Raw genomic sequence first — 16,252 nt, forward strand, 5'->3', positions numbered from 1 at the left:
TTACACAGGTGATTTATTGTCTTTATCATCAACTTTCTCATTTTTTCTCATCACTTTTTCATCTTCCTAGTAACATTTGCAACAAAATATTCCTTCTCTCACTGCTAAATCTTCACATTTCTTATCTTTAGTGACTATTATTTTGAATGTATACCATTATAATTTTCAAGTTTGTATACTTTCCAACTGATATATAATTCAACATACTAGACAGCCACCTTTTATGTCTTACAGGTCCAATGCACGTTGTTGACCGATTCAGTATCAATTTACAACTTGAAAGGCGTGTAGTGGTAATGCCAGATGCACAGTGGCCAAGTGCCACTTTAGCTGGAACCTTGCCTAAGCTTGTTTTGCACATCAATGAACACAAGGTCCTGGCTTTGCAAACTATGATGACGCAGTTTATTTGGCAAACTCGGAATAATTACAACAGGTAAAAGAGTATATAATAATGTACAGATGATTGCAGAAATTAGTATTCATTTAATGCTTAGTATGTCAAAGCCTTGGGTACAAGGGAAATGTCTGTTAGTGGGGAATAGAGAGGACAAGAGATAGTTATTAGTGGAGAATGGTTGTGAATGAATGATAATTTAATGTGGCCCTAAGGGATTTCTTCTTTTTTGCTCTGCAATTTCATTGATAGTTTATGGGGGAAGGTTGCCATATAATGAAGCAGTGAAAGTAAAGCAGCATTGGTTGTTGGTCCCTGCTGTGAAGGTGCTTTACTTTCTGCATTGTTTCTGACTTGGCAGTGGGCAGTGTACAAGGATGGCCCTTCATATCCTGGACAGCCCCCCCATTTGTTGTCCTGATAGAGTTGCAAACTAGAAAGTTGTTTAGATCCAGTTATATCACTTTAAGAGCACATTGCACAAAGTGTACGAGAACATAGCAATCAAACACGTCAGGGGCAAAATGAAACAGTTGACAAAAACAAGAACAATCAAACTAATTATTTAAATGACAAATAAATACCCACAGAAACAGACAAACACTCGCCCACTCACTGTCCTCACCTGGTACTTGGTACAATTAAGTCCATTTTATCAATTAGTAAGTGGACTGGGGTCTGTCCTTATTATTCTGTTGATATGTTATTATTTAGTGCATATGTTTGTGCTATTTAAATAATTAGTTTTATTGTTCTTGTTTTTGCCAACCATTTCATTTCGCCCCTGACATGTTTGATTGTTATGTTCTCGTAGACTTTACACAGTGTGATCTTAAAGTATAACAGGATCTAAACAGTTTTCTGGTTTGTGAATCTATGAGGGCGTAACAAAACAATGAAAAGGACAACAAATAGGTGTTGGATAGGTGTGGGATAGGTGAAGGGTTTCTGCATGCTTTAGGGGGCCACCCCCATTAAAAGAAGGAAAGAGACTTTTGGTGTATGTATGTATAGATGTGGGAGTAACCACCTGGAAAAATAGACTAATGAAACAGTGCTTTTGTATATTTACATCTTCAGTGCCAGTTCAAAGAAGAAATTTCTTCTTTATACTAACACTGAAGATGATATATGAAAGCGCTCTTCTATGTTAGTTTGTCTTTCCTGGTGGTTTCTCCTGCATTTTGTGAACACACATTTCTAGTGTTTTCACTACCTATGTATAGATGCAAAGGGGGACGGAGAGGGGGGGTCGCCGATTAAATGAAGCGGCCTTGCTGTGGATGTACTGTGTCTTGCGACACTGCTTCTGACCCAGGGCGGTGGGCAGGGTGCAGGGATGACCCGTCATTCAGGAGGTGCTCAGATGAGAGGAAGGGTGGGAGGGATGTGGAGTGTATTTAGGGATGAAATGGGTGGGAGTGTTTTTATGCCTTTCCCTTTTTGGCTACCTCCCTTGGAAGGGGGAAAAAGCCTTGGTATATGTATGTATGTATGTATGTATAGATGTATGTCAAAGCAACTAGATATGGCAGAATTAGTAGATTAGGGATCCCCACTTCTGTATTTTTTCTCCCATAAAAACCAAGGCATACAAAAGTATGGAATAGGTGGAAGTTTTCTGAGGGGAGTCCAGAGATTTTACATGAGTAGTAAAGCTTTTATAAGGGTAGAAAATGGAGAGTGAATGGTTTAAGGTGAAGATGGTACTACACTAGGGTTGTGTTATGTCATGGTTGACCATTGTGTATATACATTTTGATTAACCAAATGAAGAGTCTTGTCACCTTTGGTCAAGGATTTTATTCTAATTAATATAAAATGAATTTGTTTGTATTGTATTGTATACCTGGTATATACTAATGGCCTTCTCCCCCTTTAAAAGTGAGTGGATAGCTAGAAGTCTGCTGTTAGAGGTAATAAGTATATTTCCTTTTCTTTTCAGACATGAAACAAAGGACCCTGGTGGGGGTCTTGTGCGATCAGACACCCTGGCAACATTGGATGGGGAAATTATTGCTGATGGATTTACTCCTGGTCATGGGTCTTTGCAAAATGATGAAGCCAAACTAGTTGTCATGCAGTTCACAGTTGATAAAATGTCTCTTGAGGTAGGCTATTCTAATTCATGTTGAAAAGTATGTCTTAAAGTCAGTTAATTTCCAACATCCTCTTGTATATCATGAAAACTAAATATAGGATGAGTCCTTGTTCAATATATTTTCCACAGGATATGGGAATGAGTGGGGGTGGGGGTGGGACTTTGTCGGGGGGGTGTTGTGTCACCCTGGCTGTTCAATCTTTACATGGATGGGGTGGTGCGAGAGGTGTGCGGGGGTGGTGGGTCAGGGGTTGGAGATGATTGAAGAAGGTGGAAAGGAGTGGGAGGTGGGCCGGCTGTTGTTTGCTGACGACACTGCGCTTGTGGCGGGACCGGGGGAGGGATTGGGGAGGTTGATGATGGAATATGGGAGGGAAGCTGGGGATGGATATGGGTGGGAGTGGGGTGATGAGATGTACAGGGGGAGAGAGTGGTGGGCTGGGGGTGGGCATGGGGGGTGGGAGGCTGGAGGAGGTGGATGGTTTCCGATACTTGGGTGCGAGTGTGATGGGGGGGAGGGGTGGGGGTGGAGATGGAGTGTGGATTGGGAGGGGCCTGTGAATGCCTTGGTGGGTTGAAGAGTGTAATGAGAGGTAGACATCTGGGAGTGGATGTTGGGAGGAGGTTGTATGAAGGAGTGATTGTGCCAGCAGCAGTGTGCGGGGCGGAGGCATGGAGCGTGGGAGGGGAGGAGAGTGGGTGTTGAATGTGTTTGAGATGAGGTGTCTGAGAAGTATGATAGGGGTTGCTGGGCTGGATGGGGTGAGAAATGAGGAGGTAAGGAGGAGAACGGGGGTGGAGGGGGAGCTGGGAGATGGGGTTGATGAAAGAGTGTTGAGATGGTTTGGACACATGGAAAGAATGAGTGAAGAGAGATTAGTAAAAGAGGTGTGGAGGGTGGAGGTGAAAGGAGTGAATGTGAGGGGCCGTCCTGGGATGAGGTGGATGGATGGGGTGAGAGGGAAATTACAAAAGAGAGGAATGTCTGTAGAGGAGGGATGGGAAAGGACAGAAGATGGGGGTGAGTGGAGAGGGGTTGTGTATAGATGAGGTTGTGATGCATGAGGGGGAGTGGGTGGGGGATGGGGGGTGAGGAAGTATGTATGAAAAGAATTTGACGCAGCCCAAAGGGATTTCTCCCTGTCTTCTCCTTTCCTGCATGAGGGGACAGAGAGGGGGGTTGCCAAATTTATGAAGCGGCCTTGCTGTGGATGTGCTGTGTCTTGAGACACTGCTTCTGACCCAGGGCAGTAGACAGGATGCAGGGATGACCTGTCATCCAGGAGGTACCAAGATAGGAGGGAGGGAGGAGGGTGGAGGGGAGTGGAATATATGGGAAATGGAATGGGTGGGAGTGATTTCTATGCCTTTTTCTTTTTCCCGTGTAAGGGTGAAAAAGCCTTTGGTATATGTATGTATGTATATGGGAATGATTGAGTGAAGAAAGATTAATAAAAGATGTGGAAGGCAGAGGTGGATGGAGTGAATTTGAGGGGATAACCAAGGATGAGATGGATGGATGGGGGTGAAAGGGGTATTGAGCTGTTGAGCAAGGAAGGGAGAAGGCAGAAGATAAGGGTGAGTTAGGAATGGCTTTGTATAGATGATACTGAGATGCAAGAGAGAGGGTGGGGGTCGGGGGTGGGAGTAGATAGTGATTATATATTTGGAAACGCCAGTAATTGAATGAACATAAATCTGTTGTTGCATAGATACATTTGTATTAAAAAAAATATTATATATATAACAACTGTTGTACAGAAAAATAGTAACCAAAATCATGATAGTAGTTATATGTATATATATATATATATATATACTTTTTTCTTTCATCTTTTGTATTTAGAATTTATGTATGGTACTGAAATGCCCTTATGATAATGGATTGGTAACACAGTGAAAAAACATCACCATAAACTTAAGCTTATATTAGTACACACCTGGTAGGGTATTAGAACATAGTATTCTAGAGAATTCACATCTTCAATATGCAGAACTGATTTTTTCTTATAAAAGGATATTTATAATTTTATAAGCATTTAACTGGTGTTTTGAAAAAAATTGAACATTTTTGCAGGATAATTGAATGAAATTTTGCAGACATTGGAATAATGGAGCAGTGTTTAGTTCCATTTGAATAATTTTGCTGTGTAGCCTATAATATTCTTATTGTAGAATATGCCCATGATTTTTGCATTCTTTTCAAGCTCCAATCTAGAGGCCGTAGTATAGCCGAGCTACAAGTTACTGGTGTCCGTGCAACATTGAATAAGCGCCCCTACGAAATGAGTGCAACTCTAAATGTCCACTCGCTTCTGTTGGTAGATGCCTTACAAACATTTGGACCAGACTTTGAACTCCTCGTAGCAAGTCATAAACATGTCAGGTAATTAAGGAAAGGAATTGATAAACATATTTATACTATTTCCTTTGAATGTCTAATGATACAGGTATATTTTCTTAGATGCTGTCCCAAAGAAATTTATAAAAATTCATAACCGCATAACAGTGGCTTGATTAATAGATTTTGATTTGACTAGTGGCCATCTTATTTATTTGATGTGTTTTGCTTAGGAGGAGGTGAGGAGGAGAACAGGGGTGGAAAGGGAGCTGGGAGATAGGGTTGATGAAAGAGTATTAGGATGGTTTGGACACATGGAAAGAATGAGTGAAGAAAGATTAGTAAAAGAAGTGTGGAAGGCGGAGGTGGAAGGAGTGAATATGAGGGGACGTCCTAGGATGAGATGGATGGATGGGGTGAAAGGGGCTTTACAAAAGAGAGGAATGTCTGTGGAGGAAGGATGGGAGAGGACAGAAGATAGGGGTGAATGGAGAAGGGTTGTGTATAGATGAGGCTGTGAAGCATGAGGGGGAGTGGGTGGGGGATGGGGGGTGAGGAAGTATGTATGAAAAGAATTTGACGCAGCCCAAAGGGATTTCTCCCCGTCTTCTCCTTTTCTGCATGAGGGGGCAGAGAGGGGAGGTTGCTGAATTTATGAAGCGGCCTTGCTGTGGATGTGCTGTGTCTTGCAACACTGCTTCTGACCCAGGGCAGTGGACGGGATGCAGGGGTGGCCCGTCGTCCGGGAGGTGCCAAGATGGGAGGGAGGGAGGAGGGTGGAGGGGAGTGGAATATATGGGAAATGAAATGGGTGGGAGTGATTTCTATGCCTTTTTTCTTTTTGGCTAACCCCCCCCCCCCCCCCCGTGTCAGGGGGAAAAGCCTATGGTATATGTATGTATGTATGTTTTGCCTAGAAGGTATGAAATAATCAAGACCTCATTCAGTCAGGTCATTTGCTCAGCTGGAAAAGAAAAATTAGTTTAGCCAGAGTACAATTTCTGAAACATTCTAGTGCTCAAAAAGGTTATCTATATATGTCTATATACCAAAAGATTTCTTCCTCCATCCCAAGGGAGGTAGCCAGCCAAGGCATACAGCCACCCTCCAACCATCCCAAACCCATCCACACCCAAATAAAACTCCATATTCATTAAGTTAAGTTTTTCCAGTGCCTATTCATTTGCCAAATGTTTTTTTTTTCTGATTTCACTGTAACATTATTGATGGAGAGGATTTATGACAGATGTATAAAGAGGATATAGTGGATTATGTTTGCATTCAAGGATGAGGAGAGGAGAAGCCAGCTAAAGTGGGACTGAGTGATGGGACAAGGTATTCCTATGAGAAGTCAAGGCACAAGAGGGTGTAGGAGGAGATTTCCAACCAGAACCCTAAGATTTGAGTCATTAAATGTGTTTGGGTGCTTGGGTGGGGTAAAGGGCACATTGGGAAAGATGGGAATGTCTGTTGAGGAAGGACAGTAGAGGACAGAAGATAGGGGTGAATGAAGAACAGTTGTGTATGGATGATGCTGGGAGGGGATTGGAGGGTTGAGGGAGTATGTGTGAAAAATAATTTTACACAGCCTGAAGGAATTTCTCTTCATCTTCTCCATTTCTATATGAAGGGGGTTGTTGATTTAATGAATTGGCCTTGCTGTGGATGTGCTGTGTTTTGCGACACTACTTCTGACCCAAGAGGACAAGAGGAAGCTGAAGGAGGAGTGGGAGGGAGTGAAGGATAGAGTGGAGGTAGGTGTGGAGGAGGAATGGGGATGGTTCAAGGAGGGAGTCACAAAGTGTGCAAGGATGGTGTGTGGAACAAGAAGGTCAGGAGGAAATAGAAGGAAGGGTAGTGAATGGTGGGATGAGGAAATGAAGAAGGTTGTAGAAGAGAAGAAGCGAGCTTTCACAGATTGGTTACAAAATAGGACGAGGGAGTCATATGAGACGTACAGGGAAAAGAAAAGAGAAGTAAAGAAAAAGGTAAAGGAGGCAAAGAGGAGAGCAGATGTAAAATGGGGTAAGAGTATGACAGAAAATTTTGAAAGTAATAAAAAGATGTTTTGGAAAGAAATTGATAGAGGCAGGGGAAGCAAATCAAGTAGAGAGGAAAAGGTAAAAGTTGCAGATGAAGAGATGATAATGGAAGAGAAGGCAGTAAGGGGAAGATGGGCAGAATATTTTAGGGAGTTGCTTAATGTGAAGGAGGATAGGGAGGGAAAGATAGCTGCAGTGGGAAATGCTAAGAAAATGAGAGTGATGAGTGAGGAAAATGGAGGAGAAATAAGGAAGGATGAAGTGAAGGCAGCATTTAAGATGATGAAAGCAGGTAAGGCACCTGGTCTTGATGGATGCATTGCAGAATGTCTTAAAAAAGGAGGTATAGTGATGGTGGACTGGTTGGTGAGGTTATTTAATGTTTGCTGGAGAGAAGGTAGAGTGCCAGAGGACTGGAGGAGTGCGTGTATAGTTCCACTTTACAAGGGAAAGGGGGACAAGTGTGAATGTAGTAGTTTGAGAGGGATTAGCTTGTTAAGTGTAGTTGGGAAGGCTTATGGGAGGATCTTGATTGAGAGGATTAGGAGAGGAACAGAGGGAGTAATTGGTGAGGAACAGTGTGGGTTTAGGACAGGTAGAGGTTGTGCAGATCAGATTTTTGTGGTAAGACAGATATGTGAGAAAGCTATAGGTAAGGGGAAGGATGTTTTCTGGGCCTTTATGGATCTGGAAAAGGCTTACGACAGGGTAGACAGAAAGGCATTGTGGGAGGTTATGCGGATATACGGGATAGGAGGAAAGCTTCTGGGAGCTGTCAAGAGTTTTTATGAGAGTAGTAGAGCGTGTCAGGATTAGAAATGGAGAGAGTGAGTGGTTTGAGGTGAAGGGGGGACTTCGTCATGGATGTGTTATGTCACCCTGACTGTCCAATTTATACATGAATAGGGTGGTGCAAGAGGTGAATGTAAGGGTAGTGGGTCAGGGATTTGAGATGATTAAAGAAAATGGAGAAAAGTGGGAGGTGGACAAGGGAGAGAAGGGATGTCTCTGCTAATAAGTGATGAGATAGGAAATCATGTGGTGGAGTGGAAGGTTAATGTGGATGAAGGTGAAACTGGAATGGGAGATGTGGGTCTATATAAGTGCATATGGGCCTGGTACAGTGAGTCCTCCTTATATGGTAATTGTTTATCTGGTAAATTCACAGTTACGTTATTTAGTAATTACTCCCCTCGATTCTATTTACGGCAAGAAAAATTCACAGATACAGTATCTGATCGTGTTTTGAAGAGGAAAGAGCAGGGAGAAGGTACGTCTGCCATATCCTATTGTTACATGTTATATTGGGTTCGGTATACGGTAATTTCAATTTGTGGTAAGGTTTTCAGGAACATATGTGTACCATATAACGAGGACTTACTGTAGTATAAGAGTGTAGAGGAAAGGGAGGCTTTTCAGATAGATTTAAATGAGTATTAAGAGAGTTTTAGGAATATCAATGTGTTGGTATTGGGAGATCTCAATGCTAGAGTAGGGAATGAACTGATAGGTGGGACTGAGAAATTTGGAGTGCCAGGTAAAAACCATAGAAGAGAGTTAATGGTGGAGATGTGTTTAGAAAATGAGTTGAAGATAGTTAAATCAGTGATTAAGGAAAAAGTTGAGCATAATTACACATGGGAAAGGGTGGTTGATAAGGCATTAACCTCTTCAGTACGGGCCTTAAATCTCGTGGGCAGCAGCCGATGCCAGCCGTACGACGTGTCGTAATAATACTCGCATCATAAAATATAGTCACCGCTTATATCGATCGTTCTCTCTTTCACCCGTGAATTTTGATAACCATAGAAAATGTGATTACAGACAGTTTAGAGAGTATGTCATTACGGAGGGGCAACTACAATAAATATAATCAAGACGCCGATATGGCAGCCTCGCGTATCCACTTGCTCCTCATGACGCCTACGTATGCGGCACCGTATGGAAGGGGTTAATGGACTATGTAGTAGTATCCCAAGGAAGGGTAGGATGTCCATGCTCTTAAGGGAGGGAGTGGGGTAATATCAGATCATATTTTGGTGGAGGGTAAGTTGAGAGTGAAGAAAGAGGATAAGGGTAGGTGGGCAGTGTATTTTAGAGAGCTGTTGAATGTGGAGGAGGATAGGGAGGGATTGGTAGTAACAGTGGGAGAAGCTAAGAAAATGATGGTGATAGGAGAGGAAAATGGAAGAGAAATAAAAAAAGATGAGGTACAAGTAGTTTTGAAAATGAGAGCAGGTAAGGCACCTGGGTTAGATGGGTGTCATGCAGAGTGTCTGAAGAAGAGAGGTACAGTAATAGTGGACTGGCTAATGGGGTTGTTTAATGTGTGTCTAAGGGAAGGTAGGGTGCTGGAGGACAGGAAGCCGGTATAGTTCATGTGGCAGTATTGACATTTACTACACACCATGTTTTCTTTACTTATAATTGGTTTCCTACATCCTTCAAACACTTACAAGTGTTCAGAATGCCTAGGCCATTGAAATAGGAGAGGGCTGCAGCAGAGAAGGGGATAAAAATCAGGCATAAGAGAGGAAGCATGAGTAGGAGAGATTAGTAGCCCTTTACCAGTAAAGGGCTACCAATCTCTACCTTTAGAAACACTTTGAATGTCTTGATTTACTTCAATAATGAAATTTGGAATTTCTAGAAGGATTTATGTCATAAACAGTTAAAAAAAATTCTGTGGGGGTAAATATTTCAGTAGAGCAGAAAATAATAACTAGACCTACATGTGTTTAGTACGTTGGTAATTATAACTATGCCCAATTCTTTCTTTAAAAAAAAAAAAAAATCTTAAAAAAAAAATAAAATCTTTCTTTAAAAAAAAAAAAAAAAAAGGGCAAAGCTTAAGTCTAAATAGTTGGGGACTAGAAGCGGTTTGAAGATTAATTAATTATTTTTGCACAATGAAATAAGGTTTTTATTGTGTAAGTACAGTATCTATTGACAAACTTCAATGAAACTTGGTCAGAATGACTACAATGATGAGCATGACTTTCAGTAAAAGAAATGAGCTTCCTACCTCAAAAAAGAAAAAAATTATCTGAAGTGGACCAATGTTCTTAAGAGAGCATCTGGAGAAAGTGGACAGTTTTCACTATTTGAGGTCATATGTGACAGGGAATGGAGGGGTTGGAGATGGAAGTAGATTGTAGATTGAGAGAAGCAAGCAAATGGGGGATTGAAAAGTGTCATGAGAAATAGACCTCTAGGAATGGATGCAGAGGGAAGATTATATGAAGGGTTGATTATGCAGATGACACTGTATTGAGCAGAAACTTGGAGTTTAAGAGAGGCAGAAAGGGGAAGTTTGAATGTGAGTAGTATGAAAAGTATGGTAGGGGTTACAAGGTTGGATAGAGTGAGAAATGAGGAGAAGAGCAAAAGTGGAAAAGGAGCTGGCAAATATGACTGAGGAGAGAGTATTGGGGTTGTTTAGACACATGGAAAAAATGAGTGAAGAACATACATATACCAAAGGATTTCTTCCCCCTTACAAGGGAGGTAGCCAAAAAAACAAAGGCATAGAAACCACTCCCACCCATTCCATCCCCTACATACTCCACTCTCCTCTATCCTCGTCACTCCCTCTTATCTTGGCACCTCCTGGATGATGGGTCATCCCTGCATCTTGTCCACTGCCCTGGGTCGGAAGCAGTGTCGCAAGACACAGCACATCCACAGCAAGGCTGCTTCATTAATATGGTGATCCCCTCTCCATCCCCTCATGTAGAAAAGGAGAAGATGGGGGGAAAGATGTGTAAAAAAGGTGTGGAAGGCAGAGGTGGATGGAGTGAACTTGAGGGGACAACCAAGGATGAGATGGATGGATGGGGTAAAAGGGACTGAGTAAGAGGGGAATGTCTATTGAGCAAGGAAGGGAGAGGGCACAGGATAGGGGTGAATCATAAGTGGTTGTACAGGGTCTAACAGATAAATCCGTACAACTTCTTATCACATGTTTTAAGATTAATATCTCGGGTTATAATAAACAGAGAGTTATGAAATTTTCAGTATATCTAGAAAAGTCAATAAGAACAATGATTTCATTCAATGTAACCACCTTCAGCTGTTATGACGCTTTCAACGCGTTTACGAAACTTGGATACAGCGTTGATGATCTCAGACTTTGATAATGAACCCACAGCCTTCTTGATGTCTGTCTTCAGGGTTGTTATACTTCTGTGTGGCTTGTCACATGCCTTGGCCTCAATTCGCGCCCAAAAATAATAATCTAAAGGGTTTAGGTCTGGCGAATTTGAGGGCCACAACTCTTTGTTCCAGAACTACACATTTGACCCTTCGAGAAGGTTGGTGGTCCTCTTCGCTGTGTGGGCTGGAGCCGAGTCTTGTTGGAAGACAAACTGGTTGCCACTAGCCTTATCTTTCATCCAGGGTATTATTTTCTCTTCTAGAACTTTGCAATAGACAACGGCATTGACTTTCTCCTTGTTGTTGAAGAAGTGAGTGAAGACGTCCCCCTCAGTTGACACCACACAGAGCACCATGACACTTGCTGGTTTCTTCGTCGTTGTCTTGTGTTGAACCTCTGAGGATGAGGAGGCTATCCAGCGATCATTCCGCTTATTGAAAGTCGCATCAACCGTGAAAATCTTCTCGTCGGAAAAAAACTTGATGACTGAGCCATTCGACTTCATCCAGTTCAACAGCTTTTGGCACCTGGTCAAGCGGATTTCTTTCATTTTTCGTGTCAAAAGATGTCTTTTTCCTTGTGAGAATGAGGTTAATCCCAATTTCTTTAATGCTCTGTGAATTGTCATTGTGCTGACACCTCTCTTCTTTGCCAATGTCGATAATGGTAAGGCTGGATTTGCATTGACACTTCTCTTGAGACCAGCTAAAAAGCGAGGTGTTAGAATTCTGCCCCTTCTGGGCTTGTGAGCAGCTCGTTGGTCTTTGCCGGTCTCATCAAAACGTTTACAAACATAGCGTCTGGAGTATTTTAGCATCCTTATTATGGCGCTAGGAGTGTGACCCGCGCGACGAAATTCGCATATGGCTGAACGTTTGGCTTGTTCCATTGCTTAATGTTTATTGCACCGGTGCTAGTATACAACTGGCTAAATTATTAGACAAATGGAAGTATCTGGAAACAATCAGAATTGCCATATGTTACTTTTTAAGTGCTTAAAACCTCTTCAAAGTTTGTACGGATTTATCTGTTAGACCCTGTATATGGATGATACCTTGATGTACCCCAAGCAATTTTCTCTCCATCTCTCTTTTCTATGTTGAGCAAGGAAGGGTGGGGGATGGTGGAAAGGGGGAGTGGTTGTGTGTGAATGATACAGACACTCCTCAACTTACGTTTTAGTTACGTTCCGATCGGCCGAACGTAAGTTAAAAATGAACGTAAGTTGTTACTGTACTATACATCCGTAAATTCTATTACCATATCTTATAAAACACCCCTAAATCATTAATTATACACATAACATTGTAAAATAATAACATTAATTTCAAATAAATTAAATTCAAGCAACATAAACTGAGATGGTGGAGGAGGAGGAGGAGGCAAGGCATGTTCAGTTTGTCGTTTGTGCAATGTAAACAATGGACGCAGCGTCATGCGCAAGTATCGTTTGAACTACGGAGAGCACGCTAAACTAAAAAATTCACTCAAAAAAAATATGTTTGCAATTTTTTTTTTTTAGTCAGTTCAAACGTAAAATCGAAAAAACGTAAAACGAATGAACGTAAGTAGAGGAGCGTCTGTATTTTGATGCAGCCCAAAGGAATTTCTCCCCCATCGTTTTTATTTTCCACATGAGGGGACAGAGAAGAGGGGTTGCCAAATAAGTGAAGTGGCCTTGCTGTGAATGTGCTGTGTTTTGCTGCATTGTTTCTGACCCAGGAGCGCAGTGTGCATAAGACAGGGATGACCCCTCATCCACGATGAGCTAAGATGAGAGGAGAATATGTATGGTGGGTGGAAATGGAATGGGTGAGAGTGGGTGCATGCCTTTGACTTGGCTACCTCCCTTTTAAGGGGGAAGAAAACATTGGTATATCGATAGATTATATTATTTTTTCTCTCTTTTCCTCAAAACTGGAAATGTTTATATTTTTTAGACATGTAATCAGGCATCATATTTACCTGCAGCATGGATAGCGTAAGTGGCAGCTTGCTGGACAGCGAGCCATGTTCTCCAACTTCTCCTGGATCTCCCGATCCCACTTGTGTCAAGCCAACGTCACCCATAGCTCTGACACAGGCCATTTCATCTCTTGCAGCTGCACAAGGTAACTAACTATGTATGAAGACCAGTTTGTCTCTTTTAAGATACATTTTGTTGTGTAATGCTATATTTTCCTTTATTTTCTAAAATTTTCTGTTATTGATGATTATTTTATTTTTGATGAATAAATGAGTGTAGAAGAAAGGGAGGCCTTTTGGATAGATTTAAATGAGTGCATAGAGGGTTTAGGGAGAAGTGTAAATGTAATAGTACTGGGACACCTTAATGCTAGGGTAGGAAAGGATCCAATTGATGAAGTGGTTGGGAAATGTGGAGTTCCAGGAAAAAATCGTAGTGGAGAGTTGATGGTGGAAATGTGTCTAGAAAGAGAGTTGATGATAGCAAATACAGTGTTTCGGAAGAAAGTCAAGCATAAGTACACATGGGAGAGGGTGGTGGAGGGAAGGGTGGTAGATAGAGCTTTAATGGACTATGTAGTGGTAAATAGGATTATGATAGGAAGAGTTAAGGATGTACATGTGCTAAGGGGAGAGGGTGGGGGAATATCAGATCATTTTCTGGTGGAAGGTAAGTTGAGTGTGGAGGACAGATAGAGAAAGAGGAAAGGGACAAAAGGTAGGGAGGTGCTTAGAGTGAACTCTTTAAATGAAGAGGAAAAGGAGAAGGAGTACAAGAAGAAGCTGAAGGAGGAGTGGGAGGGAGTGAAGGATAGAGTAGAGGTAGGTGTGGAGGAGGAATGGGGATGGTTCAAGGAGGGAGTCACAAAGTGTGCAAAGATGGTGTGTGGAACAAGAAGGACAGGAGGAAATAGAAGGAAGGGTAGTGAATGGTGGGATGAGGAAATGAAGAAGGTTGTAGAAGAGAAGCGAGCTTACACAGATTGGTTACAAAATAGGACGAGGGAGTCATATGAGACGTACAAAGAAAAGAAAAGAGAAGTAAAGAAAAAGGTAAAGGAGGCAAAGAGGAGAGCAGATGTAAAAATGGAAAGAAGTTAAGAGAGGAAGAGGAGGCGAATCAAATAGAGAAGAAAAGGTAAAAGGTGCAGATGGAGAGATGATAATGGAGGAGAAGGCAGTAAGAGGAAGATGGGCAGAATATTTTAGGGAGTTGCTAAATGTGAAGGAGGATAGGGAGGGAAAGATAGCTGCAGTGGGAAATGCTAAGAAAATGAGAGTGATGAGTGAGGAAAATGGAGGAGAAATAAGGAAGGATGAAGTGAAGGCAGCAGTTAAGATGATGAAAGCAGGTAAGGCACCTGGTCTAGATGGATGCCATGCAGAATGTCTTAAAAAAAGGAGGTACAGTGATGGTGGACTGGTTGGTGAGGTTATTTAATGTTTGCTGGAGAGAAGGTAGAGTGCCGGAGGACTGGAGAAGTGCTTGTATAGTTCCACTTTATTGTATGGATTAGCTTGTTAAGTGTAGTTGGGAAGGCTTATGGGAGGATCTTGATTGAGAGGATTAGGAGAGGAACAGAGGGAGTAATTGGTGAGGAACTGTGTGGATTTAGGACAGGTAGAGGTTGTGTAGATCAGATTTTTGTGGTAAGACAGATATGTGAGAAAGCTATAGGAAAGGGGAAGGATGTTTTTTGGGCATTTATGGATCTGGAAAAGGCTTACGACAGGGTAGACAGAAAGGCATTGTGGGAGGTTATGCGGATATACGGGATAGGAGGAAAGCTTCTGGGAGCTGTCAAGAGTTTTTATGTGAGTAGTAGAGCTTGTGTCAGGATTAGAAATGGAGAGAGTGAGTGGTTTGAGGTAAAGGTGGGACTTCGTCAAGGTTGCGTTATGCCACCCTGGCTGTTCGACTTATACATGGATGGGGTAGTGCGAGAGGTAAATGCAAGGGTAGTGGGTCAGGGATTGGAGATGGTTAAAGAAAATGGAGAAAAGTGGGAGGTGAGCCAGCTGTTGTTTGCAGACGACACTGCGCTTGTGGCAGGATCGGAGGAGGGATTGAGGAAGTTGGTGACAGAGTTTGGGAGAGTGTGTGATAGAAGAAAGCTGAAGATAAATGTGGGTAAAAGTAAGGTGATGAGATGTACAAGGGGTGAAAGTGGCAGTAATCTGGAAGTGAGCATTAAGGGAGAGCAACTGGAGGAAGTGGATAGTTTTAGATACTTGGGTGCAAATGTGGCAGGAAAAGATGGAGTAAAGGTGGAGGTAGAATGTAGATTGAGAGAAGCGAGTAAATGCCTTGGTGGATTAAAAAGTGTAATGAGGAATAGAAATTTGGGAATGGATGCTAAGAGGAGACTGTATGAAGGAGTAATTTTGCCAACATCACTGTATGGAGCAGAAACATGGAACATAAGAGAGGAAGAGAGAAGGAGCTTGAATGTGTTTGAGATGAAGTGTCTGAGAAGTATGATGGGGGTTACTAGGCTAGATAGAGTGAGAAATGAGGAGGTGAGGAGGAGAACAGGGGTGGAAAGGGAGTTGGGAGATAGGATTGATGAAAGAGTATTAGGATGGTTTGGACACATGGAAAGAATGAGTGAAGAAAGACTAGTAAAGGAGGTATGGAAGGCAGATGTGGAGGGAGTGAACATGAGGGGACGTCCTAGGATGAGATGGATGGATGGGGTGAAGGGGGCTTTGGGGAAGAGGGGAATGTCTGTTGAGGAAGGACGGGAGAGGACAGAAGACAGGGGTGAATGGAGAATGGTTGTATATGGAAGATGTTGTGATACATGAGGTGGAATGGACGGGGGGATGGGGGGTGAGGTAGTGTGTGTGAGCAAAATTTTGACGCAGCCCAAAGGGATTTCTCCCCGTCCTCTCCTTTATATGGGGGGACGGAGAGGGGGGGTCGCCGATTTAATGAAGCAGCCTTGCTGTGGATGTGCTGTGTCTTGCGACACTGCTTCTGACCCAGGGCAGTGGACAGGGTGCAGGGATGACCCGTCATCCAGGAGGTGCTAAGATGGGAGGGAGGATGGAGGGATGTGGAGTGTTTTCGGGGATGGAATGGATGGGAATGATTTTATGCCTTTTCCTTTTTGGCTACCTCCCTAGTAAGGGGGTAAAAGCCTTGGTATATATATATGTATATGTAAATACATATCAAAGGTCCCTCATCCCTTTATAAAGAGGGTGGGCATGTTAGGTGAGACCCACACAGCAACACCTATTTATC

At 42.5% G+C, this 16,252-nt stretch overlaps 1 protein-coding gene across 14 annotated transcripts in view; it reads left to right on the forward strand.

Moving 5' to 3' along the window:
• Vps13D (vacuolar protein sorting 13D) overlaps positions 1–16,252 on the forward strand; it is a 250,150-nt gene that overhangs the window by 46,241 nt on the left and 187,657 nt on the right. For all 14 annotated transcript variants that reach the window (XM_076208559.1, XM_076208564.1, XM_076208569.1 and 11 more), the window contains exons 15-18: positions 235–436; positions 2,343–2,508; positions 4,706–4,884; positions 13,009–13,148. In XM_076208559.1, the coding sequence (XP_076064674.1) occupies positions 235–436; positions 2,343–2,508; positions 4,706–4,884; positions 13,009–13,148 (687 nt within the window). The remainder of the gene's footprint in view (positions 1–234; positions 437–2,342; positions 2,509–4,705; positions 4,885–13,008; positions 13,149–16,252) is intronic.

This window comes from Oratosquilla oratoria, chromosome 25, assembly GCF_046742065.1.
Source record: "Oratosquilla oratoria isolate Oo_2021 chromosome 25, ASM4674206v1, whole genome shotgun sequence".
In the NCBI taxonomy this organism is placed as follows: domain Eukaryota; kingdom Metazoa; phylum Arthropoda; class Malacostraca; order Stomatopoda; family Squillidae; genus Oratosquilla; species Oratosquilla oratoria.